The sequence below is a fragment of the Orycteropus afer genome, unplaced genomic scaffold (assembly GCF_000298275.1).
Source record: "Orycteropus afer afer isolate SDZICR_OR568_19922 unplaced genomic scaffold, OryAfe1.0 scaffold00187, whole genome shotgun sequence".
Taxonomy (NCBI): domain Eukaryota; kingdom Metazoa; phylum Chordata; class Mammalia; order Tubulidentata; family Orycteropodidae; genus Orycteropus; species Orycteropus afer.
In genome coordinates, this window is record NW_006921774.1 from 1,686,696 (window position 1) to 1,707,729 (window position 21,034).

The following is a 21,034-nucleotide window of genomic DNA, read 5'->3' on the forward strand; positions in this document are numbered from 1 at the left end:
ACATAGTAGGCCCTCCATAAATCTGTCCTGTGTTGGTATTGTAGATTGAGAAACCCAGCACAAACACTTCAGCTCTGGGCTGGAAGGATGACTGTGGGAGGGCCCACACAGACTGACTGTGAGAGAAAACACAGAACATCCTTTGTCTGATTATGATCGACGCAGACAACTGGAGGGCATATTTTCTGCTCAAAATACTCAAGGTGTGTGAGGCCTCAAAGGGCTCACTACTGTCAGGAGTCAGCATGAGGGGCCAGCAAGAGCTTGTCTTCCTTCTACCTTGAAGATCTGGGAGGCATAAGAAGAGATTGCATTTTCCAAACCCTGAAGCAATACTTATTTTCCCTTCACATCTATTTCCCTAAGTGTATATATATACATATATTTTAATGCTGTTGGTAGATATTAGATAATCACATTGTTTAAATATCTGAGATGGTGATTACACCTCCATTCAATTTTAATTGCTAATTCTGTTAACATGTCAAATGTTCTCAGATGAAATTAATTAGGACAAAAAAATTGATTGATGATCTTTAAAATCCAAAGCTTCAGAAACCAACCTGTTTCATAACCCAACACTACAACTGCAGAGTGAACTTGGACAATAGCACTTATTGCTCAGTGATGATCTTCCCTAAAACCTCATGTTTTGTTGTTGTGCAGTTGAGTCAGCTCCAAATTGTGGTGACCTCATGTATAACAGGAAATGTGGCCCTGTCCTGTGCCATCTTAATGATTGTTTGTGTGAGTCCATTGTTGTGGCTATTGTGTCAGTTCATCTGAGATTTTCCTTTGCTTTTGCTGACCCTCTGCTTTACCAAACATGATGTCTTTTTCTAGAGACTGGTCTTTCCTGATGACGTGTCCAAAGTAAGTGAGCCAAGGTCTCACCATCCTTGCTTCTAAGGAACATTCTGGTTGTATTTCTTCTAAGAGTAATCATTTGTTTGTTCTTTTGGCAATCTGTGGTATATTTAATATTCTTCCCCAGCACCACAATTTGAATGCATTGATTCTTTTCTGTCTTCCTTTTTCACTGTCCATGTCTTAGCCATAATAAGTAAAAATGCAAAACACACAGTTGAAAATCACAGAATTAAAATAATTTTCAAAATTTTTTTATTGTGGTTTGGGTGCAAATTTACTCTCAACAATTCATACACATTTGGTTTCATGGCCCTGATTATAATCCCAGCATAAAAAGCTCTCCTCCCATCTCCTTGTGACTGCCCTTTTCCTGTGCTTTTCTTATCTGTCCAACTTTTCCTCTATACAAATGCTGCCTTTTGATGTCTCATGGTTGCTCAATCCAATGGATGCATCTCCCTCAGGTAGGTGTTCGGTTAGTAGGTCTTTCTACTGTTTGGTTGAGAGCTACTCCATGGAAGTGGGTCCAGTTCCAGACCTGAATTAAAATAATTTAATACAACCCCCTTTTTGAGACAGAAATCCCTTTTATAGCAACTCTGATGGCTAACCTGTGTCAGTACATGCCAAGGCAGCTTCATCCAAGGCTTGTTTTAATTGTTACCAAATTCTCTCATGTTGTACTGAAATAGAGTTCTATATAATTTCTTCTTGTTAGCTGTAAATTTCACTTTCTAGAGCAACACATAATAATTCCATCTCAGGTCAGGATATTTCTTCCAGAACTGAATTCTCGTGGATTGAGAAACAAGCAGGCTCACAAAATCCCACACTCTGATCCACAGTATTACATTAGCACGAGGCTCTTGGGATGTCTGCAGCAAACTTCATTTCATATTGTGGTGCCACATCTGTGATAAGCTAAAAACTTATGGTACTTTAGAAACCTTTGTCCAAGAAGGACTTATGAACAGAATGATTAATTTCTATGCCTACCAAAACCAAACCAAACTCACTGCTGTCGAGCCGGTCCCAACTCATAGTGATCTCTCCTTGGGTTTCCAAGGTGATATCACTATGGAAGTAGAATGCCCAATCTTCCTTCCTAGGAGTGGCTGGTGGGTTTGAACTGCCAGCCTTCTGGTTAGCCATCAAATGCCTTAGGCACTATGCTACCAGAGCTCCTACACTTAGGTGTAATTCTCATAAAAGGCAGGACAACCCAAGGTCTATCTATGCCCTTGTTCATTTGTGTATAGGTATCAGTGTTTGTGAAGAAGTGTTAATAAACAATATTTGAATATTTTACTTTAAGATTAGATTGCATGTACAAATATATATTGATAAAAATAATTTTAATTATATTTATGAGGTTTAATGCAGTCTTCCAGATGGCACCAGGGAACCTGCTTTATAAGTGAATGTGCACTGTGTACATGGGAGTCAGATTAGGCTTGGTTAGAATCACAGCTATGCTATTTATTAACAGTGTGACCTCAGGCCCCACTTTTCTCAGACAGAAAATGGGTATGAACATGATTAACCTTGTAGTATTGAAGAAGGGATTAAGGACGGGAGCACCTAGGAAGTGCCTGCCATTCTGCCTGAGACATAGCAGGTGCTCAATATATGGAGTGATAAAGACTGTAGATTGTAGTTTTAAATATGAGACAGAATGTTCATTTTTCTTTAGAAAATTTAAATAATAAGAACAGATGAATGCAATCTATTAAAGAGTATTTCAAGGCAGTATGTTTCAAGTGTCTGTTGATGTTTGAAAAATATTTGTTAATTTAAAAAGCAAGACCCAATCATAGTTTTTAAAATATTCTAAAAAATAACAGAAAAAAAGAGTGAAAATCTCCTTATCATCATTTCACCTCAATGCTCAATTCTACCAAAAAACCAAATCAACTTCACTGCTGTTCAGTAGATTCTGACTCATAGCAGAGGGTTTCTGAGGTGGTGGGATTGCCCAGTCTTCCTTCCAAGGAATGGCTGGTAGGTTTGAACTGCCAGCCTTCTGGTTAACAGTCAGATGCCTTAGATACTATGTCACCAGAGCTCCCTATCCTCAATCCTAGTCAATAATTCTGTTAAACAAGTTGGTGTATAATCCTCTGAATATGCATATAATTTTTTTTTTTTTTTCTATAGAAAATGAGCTTGTGCTCTCTATACTGCTATGCAACTTTCTTTTTCTTCTAACACTATTTAGTGGAGCGTTTCTGTGCTGGTAAATGAATATAGCTTATTTCCCTTCACCGCTGTGTATTATTCTGATAGTTTCTTAAAGAGGATTTTTAAAAGAAGTAATTCTACTGAAATGTGATGTTTTTCTGTAGTTTATGACTCTCAACAGCTGAATGAAAACTGAAAAAATTCAGATTAACATCTACTTCATCTCTAATATATAGCAGATATCCAGACAAAAGATGGGGAGCTAATCCAGATACAACAATAAGGGGATCTAAATGATTGGGGATTGCTTTTATAACATTAATAATCACACCTACAATTATATGTCATGTTGCCATTTATCTTGTAGTTGGCACTGATAGCAATCCTGAAAGGGCTTTAAACCTGAAGAAACTGAGGTTCTAAGAGGTTTAACTCAGCTGAATGAAAGATCTGAACTGACTCCTTGGAGTCCTAGGCCACTTGATGGACCATAGGAGTAAAGTGAGCCCTTGACATCTGCTCTCTTGTCTTGTTTGAGCCCATGTTACTTCTTCAATTTCAGAGGAATGCTGTTGTGGTACATCTGACTTAAAAGCTGTGCCTCTCTTTATCCAAACAAAATTGGAAATAAGCCACAAACGTTTGAGCACCTTCTGTTTGCCCAAATCAAAAAAATATTTGCTAATTTAAAAAGCAATAGTCATGGTCTACATCAATTCAAACAAAAAATAGGAAAAAAAAAAAAAAAAAAAGAGTGAAAATCTCTCTATCATCTTTCCACCTCAATCCTCAATTTTAGTCCCCAATAATTCTGCAAAATAGTTTGGTACATAATTCCAGATATGCAAATACAGGCATATGTGATTTTTTTGTTTTCTTTCAAAAATGAGTTCTGCCCAGACCTCTGATAGAAATCATTTAGTGTGGAACAGTAGAACCTACACTGGGCTGAGAATTGGGCTTCAGCCCCAGTTTGGGCAAGCCCTCTTTCCTCTGGGAAACAGATGGGTGTCTCCTCTGCCTAAGAGTGGTTTGGCCTAGATGACCTTTCCCGTGGTTGGGAATTAAAATAGTGTGGTAGTTAAGTTTGTGTGTCAACTTGGCTGGGCCTGGTTGAGTGGCTGGGCAGCTGGTGGTAGTTATTCCCCATGATGAGACTGGTAATCAATTCCATGGTGGAATCTACTGTGAGCAGCTGAAGAGCTGCCTTATAGATGTGGTCTGCTTCCTGCATATAAGGAGAAGCCTTGGGGAACAGTTTCTAGCTTATGGCATGCTTGAACCTTGCATGTAGCCCTGTCATTGTTCAGCAGCCTGCCATGCTCTGCTGATCTTGGGACTTTGAGTGGACTTGAATTAATGGCCTGCCATGTAGTTTGTTAACATTGGGACTGTGCCTTTTTACTTGTCAACCCTGGGCTTGTCAGCCTCAGCAGCCAGCAGCTGTCTGAGTGAAGAAAAGCCTCTAGCTTCAGTGGGCCAAGAACAGGAGGCAGAGCTGAAGCCCAAGGTTGAGGGGCTTTCATCTAGGCCCTAGAGCATGGCACTTTGAACTCGGACTTAAAGCCTCCAAACTGTAAGAGAATAAACTCCAGTTTGTTCAAGCCATCCCATTTGTCAGAGCGGTACTGTGTTGTTGTTGTTGTTATGTGCCGTCGAGTCAGCCCTGACTCATAGCGACGCCTCCTTGGGTTTCCGAGGCAGTATCACTACGGAAGTAGGATTGCCCAACCTTCCTTCCGGGGAGTGGCTGGTGGGTTTGAACCGCCAGCCTTCTGGTTAGCAGTCAAGTGCCTTAGCCACTATGCTACCAGAGCTCCCTACTAGGTAACAAAAACAGGTAGCCAGGGGCTCTCTTGAGTACAGAAGTTGTTCTTCAGAAAGAGACCTTGCTCTAGCAGCCTACAGAATGAAAACCTCCCTATTCATTCTCAAGGTTTCAGAGGTAAGCTAGGAATCTTTGATGGTCTAAGGCTGACCTTGTATTTTAATAGAACAGAATGAAGAAAAGGGGAACAAGAGATTCTACTTTTCTTGTGCAATCTTTGGGACAGGCTGGTCCTGGATAACGACACTTAGAAAATTCACCAAGCTTGTCCAGTCCTATCACCTCATGGAAGTGAGGTGAGATACTTTAGGCAGGGGGAGAAGTCAACTTTGCCTCCCTCTGATAGGATCATGTAGCTTCTGAAGGCCTGGTTTTTCTTGGCTCAGGTTAGCAATGCTGAGAGTAGAGACTAGAAGACCTGGCCAGGTTCTCTCTGGGCTTCTTGCAGAGGAAAATATTACTCTTTCTTGGTTAATATTGTGGAGTCAGGAGTCTGTAGTCAGCAGGACAGGAGAAACTGCTAAGGCATCTTCTCTCTTCTCACCAGTTTCCTCAATAGGCTAGACTGTGAGAAATGAGTATCAGATGAAAGAAATGAAAGTCTTTGTGACACAAAAGAGATTCTGCAGAAAAGGTGACACATGCCAAAGTTCCCACGTTCAGGAGGCATTGAGAACTTTGCTTAACTACTCTGAGCCTCTTGAAGAATCTCAGGCCCCTAGACTTGTAGGATGTGATATTTTGGGGACACTGGAACCAGTGGCTTCTCTCATATCTGCTTCACTATAAGAACTGCACATTATCGTTCTTCTGGGCTTCTCATTCCTTCATCATGAAACTAAATGCACCCCTGTGACCCCCTGAGAGGAGAATGGAGTCAACTAACTACAGATTTCAACAGGAGGAAGAGATGAAAGCCAGAAACATCTGCCAGTTTTATGAGAAAACGCTGGAGTTTTGTTGTTTGTATAATTTGATTTATCTAAATATGTGACTTCTAATCTGAGTTTGAAAATCCCAAAGATCTCCAGAAGTTTCTCCAGGCTGGCTTCTGTGAGGGAGATAGGAAGAAGCTGAGCTAGTGGAGTTCAGGATCTCCTATCCCTACATCAACCAGGGCCATTCCACTTCTATCTCATTTTAAAAAATTGAAAATTGGGCTTATGTTAAAGTCATTTAAACTTGTAAAAGTTTTGCTGCTGCAATCAAGTTTGAAAGCTACTGCTTTGTTGCTTCACTTCTCCCTAGAGATGTGTCCTGATCCTGATATTTCATTCGTATACAGAGAGAAGGCTTGTCTTGTTTTGGGAGAATAGAGCTGGCAGTTCAAACCCACCAGCCACTCCTCGGAAGGAAGGTTGGGCATTCCTACTTCCGTAGTGATACTGCCTCGGAAACCCAAGGAGGGGTCGCTATGAGTTGGGGCCGACTCGATGGCAAATAACAACAACAACAACAGAGAGAACCTCATTCATTCACTTCATGAATATTGAGCACTTCATTTATGCCAGGTACAGCTATGCATCATGAATAAAACAAAAGATCTAATAAATTCTACCCTTGAGGAGATGGTAAGCACTGTGCTGGGTAGCACAGCCCGTGAAAGGCCATGTAAAGGCATGGCATGGACTCCAGCATCAGGCCTGGTTTTTGTCCTTGAATAATTTGACTCCAGCTAGCAGTAGTCATAGACACAATTCTCTTCAAGCCATCTCTCTCTCTCCCTAGACTTCTTTTCAGTACCTTGGGTCTATGAGGCTTCTTCAGGAGAGCCATGATCTTAGTCTTTTACCCCAAACCATTTTGTTCAACTTGGGGCTACCTTATCTATTCCAAGGTTTTAAGAAAATGTATAACAGCTGTGCTGCTTAGTTTTTGCCTACTTGCTATTTTCTCTCTTTCATGCTTCTTTAACAAGGATGTTGTTACATGTAAAAAGAGTGAAATATAAGCCCTTGCTGTATTAAGTCATTGAGATTTGTTGTGTGTTACCACAGCATACCCTCATCCATTCTGAATATTACAATCCTACTTTCCCTTGTCTCTAGGGAGCTCTGGTAGTGTAGTGCTTAAGGCATTTAACTGCTAACCAGAAAGCTGGCGGTTCAAACCCACCAGCCAGCCACTCCTGGGAAGGAAGACTGGGTAATCTACTTCCGTAGAGATATCACCTCGGGAACCCAAGGAGAGGTCACTATGAGTCGGATTTGACTCAATGCCAGTGAGGTTTTCTTTTTATTTTCCCTTGTCTCTTGGGAGAATTCCTGTTTATCTTCCCACAGCTCAAGTGTCTCCCGGTCTGGGAAGCCATGTTCCACTCTGTCAGGTTGAGATGGAGTTTCCTTCCTCTGTACAACCATCGTTTGTAGCACACTATAAGTTTAATTGGACTTTTCTGTTTCTTTGTCTTTTACCCCCACTGGCTTATAAGTGCCTTGAAGGCAGAAGTTATAGGTCATATACAAATGTTTGTCGATGGAGCTACAAAAAAAGTTTGTCACTATGTAAATCACATGGTGCCAACATCATCATCTGCCCACAAATTCTGGTTAGGTGTGAAAATTTGAAAATAGAGAATCTATAAAATTTCTTTAAACTCTAGTAGCCAGTGACCTGGGTGTATTGTCTAACCAGACGGAAACCTTCCTTAGCAAATGTCAGGGAAAATAGCACAGTCTCCCCAAGTGAAACAATTTGTTAGCATTTATAAGTTCACATTTGTATGTATTTTAACGTCTAATTGGTTTCCTCTTTTGTGCTAAGAATGCCATCTGTCCCTTTGACAGGTTTTTGGATTTGATACCACTTACCAGGAAATATGACCATCATATGTACTGTAAAGTGATTTTTTAAAGTGTCCATCTCAAACAATCCTGTTTAGTAACTTCAAACAGAATCCTACAATGTTTGTGTAGAGGATTTTTTACCATTTCTCAGGCACTTGGTACATTAGAATAAGGCCCTTCACTTTCACAGTTTTTTGTAGTTCATAATATAATACTAGGTAACACAGTCTCATTTTAATTCTGGATCTCACATCTGTTCTATTGTAGTAAAATGGGTAAATATTATTATTCCTGGAGTCACTGGGTGGTAAAAAAAGATGAACATACTCTAAGGCTAACCAACAGATTGGAGGTGTGAGGCTACCAAGAGGCACCTTAGAAGAAAGGCCTGGTGATCTACTTTAGAAAAATCAGCCATTGAAAACCTTATGGAGCATAGTTCTACTCTGTCACACACGGAATTGACTCGATAGCAACTGGTTTTATTATGATCCCTATTTATAGATGAGAAAACTGAGGCTGATGAAAGTTGACTTCCCTATGATTACATGGAAATGATAGACTCAGGATGTTAAACTCAATTTCTGAACCTACACCCAGTGTTATATTGATACCATCTCCTCTTTATAGATAATCTCCAATATAAAAGCAGCAGTGGGACTCACTGTCTATACTTTATGAACCAGGAAGCTAAGGCCAAGAAAGGTTAGATGACTGGTCTGAGATTCTTCAACAAATAATACACAATCCTAGTCTTGAAGAACTCCAGGCTACCCACTTACACTTTTACTATTGAATTCCACTACTCAATTCTACAATACTTTATTCCAATTGCAGTTTTTTGGGTCATGGACAAGCTAAGAAAAGAGGAAAAGGGAGCTGCCCAGAGAGGTTCCTGCTGCAGAAAGGAGAACTATATTAGCGTTCAGTCCTGTTAAACAGAGGTTCATTGAAAAAGAGGAAGACGCTTAGTGAAGTGGACTGATGTAATGGCTGCAATAGTGGGCTCAAACAGCAATGATTGTGAGGATAGGGCTCAGGACTGGGCAATGTTTTACTCTGCTGTCACTATGAGTTGGAACCACCTCAAGGACACCTAACAACAGTTAAACAGAAGGCTCCACCTGGAACCCAAATTGTGCTCTATTGATGTAGGGTTTGCTGAGCCCCTGCTGTAGGGCTGGGGCTAGAACAAAGGGAGAGCACTAACCTTCACTGAGCATCTACTATAAACCAGTTATAGGTGCTACCTCATTTACTCCTCACGTTCTACTTATTTACAGTTAAAGGCACTGAGGCTCAGAGTGGCTGTATGGATTGTTCAAAGTTGCAGAGACCACTGGCCTATCAGACTTCAGAGCTTGTTTTTTTCCACCATTTCCTGCACTAGATGCTGTGGAAGATGCAAAGGTGAGATTGGGAGGTCTCTGCCACTCAAGAACTGCTAATCTTGTTAGGAAAGTCACACATACACATGAACGTGATAGACTACCTGGTAGATTATGCTAGCTGGTAGTAGGCAGTAAAAGATTAATGGAGATTTGTAGAAGAGGAGTAGGGTTAGGGGAAGGGGGGGTCAGGATTCTTTTCGGAAGGAGAATCTCCAGTTAAACTTTGAAAAAAGGATTTTGATATGCAGAAAAGAAAGAAAATCTTTTTAGGCAAAATGCTTCTGGAAATGGACAGATTGAGTAGGGACTATCACTGATCACTATCTAAACCCAAGGAAACTGAAAAGGTCACAGGCGAGTCTAACAACTCAACTCAGCTATTAGTGTGGGCATGGGCATTCAGTGAGGCTTTTGGAAGTGTCTCCAGCATTTGGAAATGTTATTACTCTTACTGAAAAAATTAGAAATAGTCAACGGGTACGATCAGGGAACTGCTAAATCCCACCTGAAGGGAAGATCTGGAAACAGCAGAGGAGGAGAGCTGCACACACTCAAATTAAATCACTGCAACTAGAAAGTAATCCCAGAAAAAGAATGACAAGACATGGAGTCAGAATTCCTTGTCATTGTTATCGTCTCCTGTTAAAACTTGGTTCCATTAAATGTAAATCCTTCTGGTGCACTGACTAATTGAAGTTTAAATCTGTAAATGGGAAGCCTATTGCCCTTCCTTCACCTCTATGTAGCCTGGCCATTTTCCCAATCCTGTCCTTTAGCATAAGGAAAAGAGGGTAAATAGGAATTCCAACTATGTAACAATATCACCTTACATCCACACAGTTCTTTAGAGTTTACAAAGCATTCTTGCTCATTATAATGACTAAAAGTTATTCTACTTATTTCTTATTTCTCTTATTTATTTAAGAGATATGTCTTTATTTCTTATTTCTCTTCCCAACTTATTTTTCTCTCCAACTCACTGTTATGTACTCAAGACTGAGACAAAGCTTCACAGTAGAGGCGATGTTTGAACTGCCTCAAAGGATGCAAAGTAAGTCTTTGAGGAGCCTGTTAAACACTTCTCATTTTGCAAATCTGTATTTAAATTACGGTATTAAATGAAGATAATTTACATATATATATGTAATTGAGCCGTTAACAGTTAAACTCCCCACCCACAAAACTCTCTCAATGTCAGGTCCCAAATTTTCCTTCTATTTCAGAGGTCAAAAAAAATAGGTGTTTTGCCTTGGGCACATCCAACATCATATACTTTAAATGGCTTTGGTTGGCTTAATTCTAATCCTAATTAAACCAGTTCCCGTTTTGTTCCACTCTTGGTCTCTGAATCCACTCCTAGCTGACACAGTTCAGCACCAGGTCGGTCTGAAAGAATGCCTACCAATCTGGAAAACAATGGAGAATTTTGGGAATGACCTTAGACTTCATAAAAGAGTCTTTTACTTCTCCAATATGGTTAGCTTTCCTGGGGAGTAACAAAATTGTTTTAAAAAAATAAACACACAAAATTATATTTGTTCATAATCCTACTGCTGTAAAAGTTTTTGGATAGAGAGAGAACAATTTCTCCCTCTATTAGTCTGATTCCATTCTCCAAAGGATACTAAACTTGTTGCACATTCTTCCCAAATTGTTATCAGATTTATGTAGATATATCTGTTGTTTAGGAGCCACCGAGTCGGACAGACTCATAGCGACCCCTCCTTGAGTTTCCAAGGCAATATCCCTACGGAAGTAGATTGCCCAACCTTCCTTCAGAGGAGTGGAAACATATCTAAGTACATATATATCCACAGTGCCAGACATGTTGTTGTTAGGTTCTGATTGACCTATATCTTGCTTATTTCATTCATACTCAAGGACATTTTCCAAGTTAGAACCAATATACCTAAAGAATAATTTTCAGTGGCTGCAAATTATTTCACTGAATAGATATACTATCATACATTTCACTATTCTCTTATTGATTTAACAATATTTTTGTTGTGGAGAACAATGCTGAAACACAAATCCCCAGTTACATATTTTTATGAATTTCTGACATTATTTCTTGTAGGATGGATTTTACACTTGGAGCAAGAACATCAACAGAGAATAAGAAGGGCGACCCACAACCCCCAGCATTTTGAGCTAATCTGCTAGACCAAAAAAATGCTAATCTCTTTAAGATTATTTTGCATTTCCCTGACTACTGGTGAAATTGAGCATCTTTTCATATGTTTATTAATCATTTGCATTTCCTTTTTGATGAATCATCTACTCATATCCTGAGCCTATATGTCTATTGGGTTGTTTTTTTCCTAATCAATTTATAGGAGCTCCTGGGATAAACTCTTTGTGTCTTATATTTGGGTTAAGTACTTTTGACCACTCTGTTGTTTAGAGTGTGTTTTAACTATGAATGTTTTAATTTTCATTACAATCAAATGTTGTTTTTTTCCTTTCTGGTTTCTGGGCTATCTGTCTTATTTAGAATGGACTCAATATATCAATGTATATTTTTCCTAATACTTTAATAGTCTTATTTTTCAAATTTAAACATTTAATCTTACTTTTTTATTTTTCTCAAATTGGGTAAGGCAGGGATCTAGTTTTATTTTATTCCAAATGAAAAATCAGTTGATCATAGGGATTTTAAAACTATTAAATCAGTAAAAATATACATATTGGAGGATGAGTGGAGTCCAGTGTGACATTCCTGAGAAACAGTGGGCCCTATGACAAGATCCAGCAGATCTTTAATTTATTATCTGGACAGAACATTCAGAGGTTTTTTGATTTCTTACATCCTTCTGAATCTGTGTGTGTATGAATTTTTTTTCCTTTGTTTTTTTTAGTCAAGAAGGAATTTGTAGACTAAAATATTTCTTGGTGCTTGAAAGTCTCCTTATTTATCAAGCAATTCCTGTCTATAACTGTATCCTATCAGCTGATCATTAAATTGAAATATCCATTTTAGTTGTATGTCTCCCTCAAAGTTCATGGGCAGCTCCTTGATGTTGTTTCTTAATTCACCTCTGTTTTGAACCTACTACATGTCTCAAGACAGAATAGACGCTTACTGAACAAAACCTTGGATTCAAAGCTATCTAAAGATTTATTTAGTGTGCATCTACATAGGCTGAGAGTGTTTCAACATTTTAAGGAGGAATTTGCAGGGTTTTCTACAAACAGACAATGAACTGGCAATAGCAAGTTTGTTCTACACAAAAAGGCTTTTATCTTACCATTTGTAAATGTTGGATTTTATCATTTGGCTAACCTTCAGACTTGTAAGTAATTATCGGCTTGAATCAAAAGAAAGAGATTTGGAGATTAAAATGTAGAAAGGATAAATTATTTGCTCAGAACTGTGTAGCTAGTAAAGCTAGTAGCAACCAGGTCTCTAGTCTTCCTGTTCCTTCTTTTTCTGCTACACCTTGACAAAGCACAAATAGCATGGTCTGGTGAGAAAACACAAGGGTAGAACTTTTAAACATAGCACCTCAGCCCACCTTGGCCTATTTTAATAGTCACTCCACCATTGTGGTAAAATGGTAGGGCCAACAATTTTGAGTGGCCTCTCACGGGCGGTTGATGAGGGTGTAAAGATGGTTCTGAAGTGACATATATTTTCCATTTCTTTCACTGCTAATAAAAGAAAAGAACCTTAGGATTCACTTGTTGTTCTTTGCCTTTAACAAATACCATTGAGTACTCACTGTGTACAGGTATTTTGTGCCCTCAAGATTCCTTCGTTAGCAAAATATGGAGGGACTCTCCTCAAGGAACTCAGGAGCCTAGTGAAGGAGACAAAGTGTGTACAGTCTCAGAGGGAAGCAGACATTGAACAAGTACTCCCAGGCATTTATAATTACAAATGGAGGTAAGTGCCTTGAAGAAAAATTCAGGATGCTTGAAGAGGATACAGCAGGAGGGCCTGGTTTAGATTAGGGGGTTAGATAAAAGTGGAGAAGGGAGTGTTAAAGGTTTTTGCAAAGGTGAAGTGTTTTACATATGTGAGGGAAATTGTAATAATAAAGGTGCTTGGAAGGGCAGCTCATCCTCTTTCAAGGGTCACTTCCTAGATCTATGGAGAATGTGACTCTTTCCCCAGCATTATGTAGGTGTCCCGGGCCAGGGTTAGGAAGACCTTCACAGATGCTAATATTTGAGCATTTTATGAGCTGCCTCCGGCCCCTTGCATCCTTGTCTTTAACTTGTTTGAATGCTGAGGTGAATGGCGGATAAGTAGCATTCCCAGTTTGGAGGGGAAAAAGGGAGGTGAGGAAGTCTTCACACTCCAATCCAGAGGCTAAATTTCCCTCCCCAAAACAATGCAGAAGAACGTTTTTCCAGGCAAAATCCGACCTCATTGTGTATGTGGATGTGAAGGGGGCCACTAAGGAGACCAGGGTTGTTCCTGGGAAGTTTCGGGCAGGGCAATAATCTCTGATGCCACCACTCCCAAAACAAACACATCTATAAGAAAGCTTACACGATTGCGGGCTTGATAATGGTGATGGGATGGGAGAGGGCAAATACTACTGGACAGGGGGCCGTAACTTCCCGGGAAGAACCTATCAAACTTTGGTAATAACACTAACAGCTGATACGTGTAGGGGGGCTTGTTGTGTGCTGAATACTGTTTTAAGTACTTTCATAACTCTCAAAACAATCTTATGAGGTAGGCACTAGAACTAACTCCCATTTCAAAATTGAGGAAGCTAAGGCAAAGAGATTAAGTCATAACAGCAGTTTTCTATTTTGTCTCCAGCAATTTGTAGTTAAGGTTTTTGTTCCTAGTTCTAGACTTTAGAAGTGTGGATGACAATTCCTCCTGTGTGAATCTTACCTGTCCCCCATAATTCAGGGAAATGCCATCCCCGTCTTTCAAAAGGCAAGCCCGGGAGCAGTGCACACTGCTGCAGGGGACACATGTCCCCCCTCCTTCCGAACCCTGCCTGGAGGTTGCAGAATACGCAGTGGGCAGGGCTTGTTGATAGTCCCGCAGGGACTGCTGGAGAGTGGCGGGGGCTGCCCCACGACAGCCGGGCGTGGAGGCCTGGCAGCTCCGCTTTCTGCTTGGTCTCCGCGAGGTGTCGCCTTTGGCCGAGGAAACCTCCCCAGCGCCACCCTCGTAGCCTCACCGTTATTTATTTTCAAACAAGGGGGGCGCCCCTCTCTTTTTAATTTGCAACTAGAAACATTCTGCAGACGATTCCTAAATGAGCGCGTCCTCTCCCTCCCATTTTGCACCGTGGGTCTAGCCTTCCTTCGAGATTAGTCTTGAGCAACCCCCTCCGCAAAGCTTGCTCCACGTTGGCCTCGCGCTCAACGGCATACAAATACACTCAGGGCGGGGACTGGGTTAGAAGCCATGGCTCCCCCCTCCCCCCCAGGCCCTCCGGAAATTTTTCTTTTAGTGCCAAGCACTTGCCAGGCCCGCTGGGTGGGTGCTGCATTGCACCGCTCAGCGCGCAGCTGGTTTGCAGAAGCACGGAGTGCAAGCCCGGGGGTCCAAAAGGGCGGGAGGAGCACACCCCACGCTTCCCAGCTTTGCAGCCTTCTCTCTGCAAAGAAGAAAAGCAAGTGGCTTTTGGCGCGAAAGCCTTGGCGCCTCCCCTGATTTTTATGGAAATAAAGGGGGCGGGGTAAATCCGCTTTCCTCTGCCTTTCTCCCTCCCCCTTGTCTGCGCCGCAGCCCCCTTCTCTCTCCGCCCCCCGGGTGTGTCAGATTTTTCAGTTAATAATATCCCCCGAGCTTCAAAGCGTAGCCAGTGACAGTCATCTGTCTGGACGCGCTGAGTGGATGCGGGGGGCTCCTGGGAACTGGGTTGGAGCGGAGCTAGCGCTAGCCAGGCGCAAGCGCGCGCAGCCAGCCACCCGAGGAACCCCCCCCCACAGTCCACCCGAAGACCCCCGCGAAATATCACCACTGGATCCCTGGCAGTCGGCGGGAGGTAAGGAGAGGGGGTTGAAACCGCCCGGCGCCCTGGGAGCAGCTAGCGCGGCGGGAAGGCAAACCCTGGACCGGATTACCGCTAGCGCAGTGGGCGCCGGAATATGCCTGGGGGACTGTTTTTGCTTCCGAAACAAAAAGATCTCGGGGTTTTCCCTGAAAAGCCAGTTCCAGCCCGGAGGGTACCCAGTCTAGAAGAGACCCACCCTAATCGTTGTACTGTCCTTGCCGGGAGGGTGTAATGGCTTCATCTTGGGGGGGGGGGAATCACTCTATAAAATTTGTCTGTATTTGAGCTGACGAGGAGCCAGTGTGTCCCCACCTCTAAGCTGAGGTTCTCCAAAAGATGCCTCCGGAGGTTAGGCTGGGTGAGGCCGCCGGGGTAGTAATCTGGGTCACGGCTGTTTCAGCTCCGAGACTCGGCTCTCCCCGCGCGGCGCCCCTGCACGATTCTCAGGAACCGGGGGCTTCAGATCCAGGGAACCCCCCCCCCAATTTAGAAGATCTTTAGGGTTTGAAAGCTTGTGATTAGTGAGGTTCCAAATAATTTATTGGCAGGTATATCCCGGGAGTGGGTGAATGCCAAGGGACGTCTGCTCAAATTTGAGGGGAGGTTCGTTGAATCTGGGTGTCTCTTGGTCTGTGTAGAGAAAGGTTTTATCCATTTGCAAAGTTTCCTGAATCCCCTACTATCTTAGCACTCTCGAGGCTGCATTTTTTCCAAAGGGCAACTCCAAATTCTATGGCAGGTAGCTAGGTTGGAGAGTCCGGACTACCTTTGGGCAGCTGAATCTGCACTGGTGCAACTGAGATTGGCATGCTAGTGAGAGCTAGGATTCTGCAGCCCTTAAAAGCCCCCTCCCCCAGCCATTGCCTTGTGTGAATGAAATGGCAGTTTCCAAAGTTGCAGAGCGACGCCACCACCCCCTACATCTGCATGCCCCCTCCCACCCCCTGTCGTAGACAGCTTGTACACAAAAGGAGGGAGGGAGAGCGAGAGACAGAACTTCCTCCACCTTCAGGATCGCTGGGCGGAGTGGGGGGATTGGAGGGTTGATTGAAGAACAGGACCAGCTCTGCGGCCCAGGTTAAGGTTAGAGGGGGCACCCACAGTCTGTCCCCCAATCTGTTCAGCTTGCCAACCCTCCTCTCCTGGTGTATCTGTCGGTTGCAGTGTCGGAGGTTGAAGCCCCGACCCCCATCTTCCGCGCCCCCCACGGAAAGGAAGCAATACCCATAATAAAAAGCGCAGCAGAAAGAAGCCCTATTTTGCCGGCTAGGAGACGAGCCAATGCCGAGCTGCACCGCGTCCACCATGCCAGGGATGATCTGCAAAAACCCGGACCTCGAGTTTGACTCGCTGCAGCCCTGCTTTTACCCGGACGAAGATGACTTCTACTTCGGCGGCCCCGACTCGACCCCCCCGGGGGAGGACATCTGGAAGAAGTTTGAGCTGCTGCCCACGCCCCCACTGTCGCCCAGTCGTGCCTTCCCGGAGCACAGCCCGGAGCCCCCGAACTGGGCTACTGAGATGCTGCTGCCCGAGGCTGACCTGTGGGGTAACCCGGCCGAGGAGGACGCGTTCGGTTTGGGGGGACTGGGCGGCCTCACTCCCAATCCGGTCATCCTCCAGGACTGCATGTGGAGCGGCTTCTCTGCCCGGGAGAAGCTGGAGCGCGCAGTAAGCGAGAAGCTGCAGCACGGCCGCGGGGCGCCCGCTGCTGGTACAGCAGCCCCGACCCCAGGAGCCGGCTCTACCAGCCCTCCTGGCCGCGGGCAAAGCGCGACTGGATGTGCAGGCCGCGCTGGGGCCACCCTGCCGGCAGAGCTCGCCAACCCTGCAGCCGAGTGCGTGGATCCAGCCGTGGTCTTCCCCTTTCCGGTCAACAAGCGGGACCCGGCGCCTGTGCCTGCTGCCCCTGTCGGTGCTCCCGCGGCGAGTCCTGCGGTCCCCTCTGGGGCGAGTGCTGCAGCCCCGGCCAATGCCTCGGGAGCTGCCCCTCCGCGCGTTGGCGGCCGCCCGGCCAGCGGGGACCACAAGGCTCTCAGCACCTCCGGAGAGGACACCCTCAGTGACTCAGGTAATGACCGTTCCCGGTCCTGTCGCCACTCAGGAGCACTGAAGCAAGGGGTCACGCTGCTTTTGTTAGTGTTACTGTTTTGAGGTTTGGGTAATATTTTTGGGACACTACTGGTGGTGGAGAGGTTTTGTTTACTCCAAGCCAAGCCCCAGGATAATGAGAGTGAAAGAATACCTCAGAGAGTCGTCTCTAAAACCTCACGTTGATTGAAGTTCCTTCCGCAGTCTGTCGGTGGGACCTTACTCTAGGCTGTCACTGGCCCACACCTGGTCCCCCTGCCTCACTTTTGCAACGCAGTCGGAGGACTAACATTAAGAAAAGTTAGTGGCCAAAGTAAGAGGGGGCTTAGGGGGTTGCTAGGTGAATTACCTGGGCAGAAGCCTGTTAGGTAGAGGTGGAAAGGGACTTACCAGCCAAAGGTAGGGGAAGGAAAACACACCCCGAGTAGTCCCAAAGATTGTGCAAAATCCTCTTTAGGGCACAGGAAGATAGTGTGAGATTGTACTCTACAGATGGCTAGTAACCAGTTTTATTTTTTTCAAACCTCTCTTCTGGTCTCCCTCTCCCGCAGTGGGCGGTGGGCTATTTGTTCCTGGTATGTGGCCAGCAGGCGGCGATATGCAGGGCCGAATATCTGAGAAGCTGGGGGTGGTGGGGGGCACCCCTCCCTTCATTCAGCAGCTGGAGGCAAGAGCAACAGCGGTTGTGTACACTCTCAAGAAGCCTCCACTTTGCAGTTAACAGTGAAAACTCGGTCCAATTTTGTCTTTCTGGCCCGCATCACAGGACTAATTTGAGATCCTGTGCCCTTCAAAGTGAGGACTGCATTTAGCAGGTTCTCCAGGAATGCACGCAGGATAGCAGTTTTATTGTGTGCACTTGTCTGTTTGAAAGTGAAGGGAAGGATTAAGATCAAGACTTTGCCTTGGGCTCTGGAAGTAAAAAAACCTGCCCTAACTCTTGTCCTTGAAACAGGGAGCAGGGGCTGTCTTGGACCTTAAAAACCAATGTTTTCAAAATCCATAGTATAGGTGGATAAAAAGCCTAAAGTTCCTCAGTGTGAATCTGTCTATGTCTCCTGGAAGGAAAACTTGGTGTGATAAGCTTCCCTTTTGAAAAGGTTCTCTGTCCCTTTAATGTCTGAGCCTTGACAGCTTTTGGTGAGGAAGCACTTCCTTCCAACAGCTGTCTTCTTGGCAGAAAACCAAAACATTGGCTTAAAGGGACCCACAGACTGGAACAGCCTCACATTTCGGCTTTAGAACAAATCCAGCAATTGTTCAGCTTTCCGGTCTCCTTTAGATCAAGCAGAAGATGTGTTTTGATTTTCATGCTTGCATTTTAAACAATAATTTTCTATCTCAGCTTGATAGTGAATGAGGAGAGGGAAGGTGCACACATGATGGTATATGTTTTAGTTGTTGCTATTATTCCTGGTGACTTTCAGAAGAGGTGCTCCTGTTGCTTTGGTTTATACTTACTGGGAGTTACGACTTTGTGGTCAAACTTTGTTCTTTGATACATAAAAACTGTTAATGCACAGAATTCATGTTCATGGAAGAAAACTTTTCATATGAAATTATTCTCAGGTTTTTTAAGGAGTTGAACTCAACCATGTGTAAATCTGTAAATATTCCAGTTGAGAAGCTAGAAATGTAAATAAGTCTATAAAATAGGCTGATTATAGTAAAAGCTGCCATTTATTATCTACTCAGACCACCAGCTCTATGCTAGGTCTTTACATGTTACCTGTCAAACTCAAGAAAGCTGTGGTATCATTCCCATTTAATAGCTGAGGAAACTGAGGCTTAGAAAAGTTGAGGAATTTGCCTGGAGTCATGCGATTGGTATGTGATGGAGCCAGGATTCTGCTTAACCTTAAAGTCTACGTTCTTTATATTTCTGTTACCTGCTAAAATCTCATTAGGGGCCAAAAGTGTAATTAGGGGTATGGAGAAGGAAAGCATTTCCAGGTAATATTGAAATTGAAAGAAACCTGAAATAACATTCTGCCCACATTTATGTTGTTAACTCCATAATAATAGCAAACTATGTGCCAGGCCCTGTTCTAAAAGATGTGTTATTTTAATTTGTGTCTCAACATGAGAATAACTCCCTTTTCTTCTCAAAGATGATGAAGATGATGAAGAGGAAGATGAAGAGGAGGAAATTGATGTAGTCACAGTGGAGAAGCGACGTTCCTCCTCCAACAGCAAGGCTGTCACCACTTTCACCATCACAGTGCGTCCCAAGAATACAGCTCTAGGTCCAGGAAGGGCTCAGTCAGGTGAGCTGATCCTCAAACGCTGCGTCCCCATCCACCAGCAACACAACTATGCTGCCCCCTCACCCTATGTGGAGAGTGAGGATGCGCCACCCCAGAAGAAGATTAAGAGTGAGGTGTCCCCGCGTCCCCTCAAGAGTGTCGTTCCCCCAAAGGCTAAGAGTTTGAGCCCCCGCAACTCTGACTCGGAGGACAGTGAGCGCCGCCGCAACCACAACATCCTGGAGCGCCAGCGACGCAATGACCTGCGGTCCAGCTTCCTCACGCTCAGGGACCACGTGCCAGAGCTGGTGAAGAATGAGAAGGCTGCCAAAGTGGTCATTTTGAAAAAGGCCACGGAGTACGTCCACTCTCTTCAGGCAGAAGAGCACCAGCTTTTGCTGGAAAAGGAAAAACTGCAGGCAAGACAGCAGCAGTTACTAAAGAAAATTGAACATGCTCGGACTTGCTAAATGTTTCTCAGAACTGGACAGTCACTGCCACTTTGCACATTTTGATTTTTTTTTTTTTTAAACAAATATTGTGTTGACATTAAGAATGTTGGTTTACTTTCAAATCAGTCTCCTGTTGAGTTTGGATCTGGGTGGGGAGCAGGACGAGTGGGGGTTCTGCCAGGACCTTAGGATTGGCCCTGTCTGATGCAATGCTGGGTGGTCCTCACAATTTTCTCCACCTCACCTCTGAGATGTCGTAGAAGTTCTTGAGAAGTTGAGAGCCTTTGGGGCTGTTGAAGTCACCTTGTTCCAAGTTTCCAAACAACAGAAAGTCATTCCTTCTTTTTAAAAATGGTGCTTAAGTTCCAGCAGATGTCACTTAAGGGGTTTGCCATTGGATACCCCTGGGGAACATTTCTGTAAATACCATTGACACACTGCCTTTTGTACATGTCTTGGGTAATGAGAGGTGGCTTTCGCGGCCAGTATTAGACTGGAAGTTCATACCTAAGTACTGTAATACCTCAATGTTTGAGGAGCATGTTTTGTATACAAATATATTGTTAATCTCTGTTATGTACTGTACTAATTCTTACACTGCCTGTATACTTTAGTATGATGCTGATACATAACTAAATTTGATACTTATATTTTCGTATGAAAATGAGTTGTGAAAGTTTTGAGTAGATATTACTTTATCACTTTTTGAACTAAGAAACTTTTGTAAAGAAATTTACTATATATATATATATGCCTTTTTCCTAGCCTGTTTCTTCCTGTTAATGTATTTGTTCATGTTTGGTGCATAGAACTGGGTAAATGCAAAGTTCTGTGTTTAATTTCTTCAAAATGTATATATTTAGTGCTGCATCTTATAGCACTTTGAAATACCTCATGTTTATGAAAATAAATAGCAATTAAATGATGCACTCAACTTTTTATTCCCTTATTAGTGCTAGTTAAACTTTATCCCTTCACAAGAGCCATAAATAGTGCATAACTTATAAAGTGAACTTACAGACAGCCTTTTACATTTGAACAGTATTGAGTGGGAAGAGGGTCATTGTCCTCACTTGAGGTGAGGAGATTGGGTTTGAGAACATTAAGGCGCTTCTCCAAGATTAAACAATAGACTTTATTAATGACTATCTGCACTGAAGGAATAGGAGCTCTGGTAGCGGAGTGCCTAAGGCATTTGACTGCTAACCAGAAGGCTG

At 43.4% G+C, this 21,034-nt stretch overlaps 1 protein-coding gene across 1 annotated transcript; it reads left to right on the forward strand.

Annotated features, from left to right (window-relative positions):
• Positions 1-16,309: 16,309 nt before the first annotated feature.
• Positions 16,310-19,835, forward strand: MYCN (MYCN proto-oncogene, bHLH transcription factor). Its single transcript, XM_007947475.2, has 2 exons — positions 16,310-17,099; positions 19,231-19,835. Exons 1-2 carry the CDS (start codon positions 16,310-16,312, stop codon positions 19,833-19,835), a joined length of 1,395 nt encoding a protein of 464 aa, XP_007945666.1.
• Positions 19,836-21,034: the final 1,199 nt, after the last annotated feature.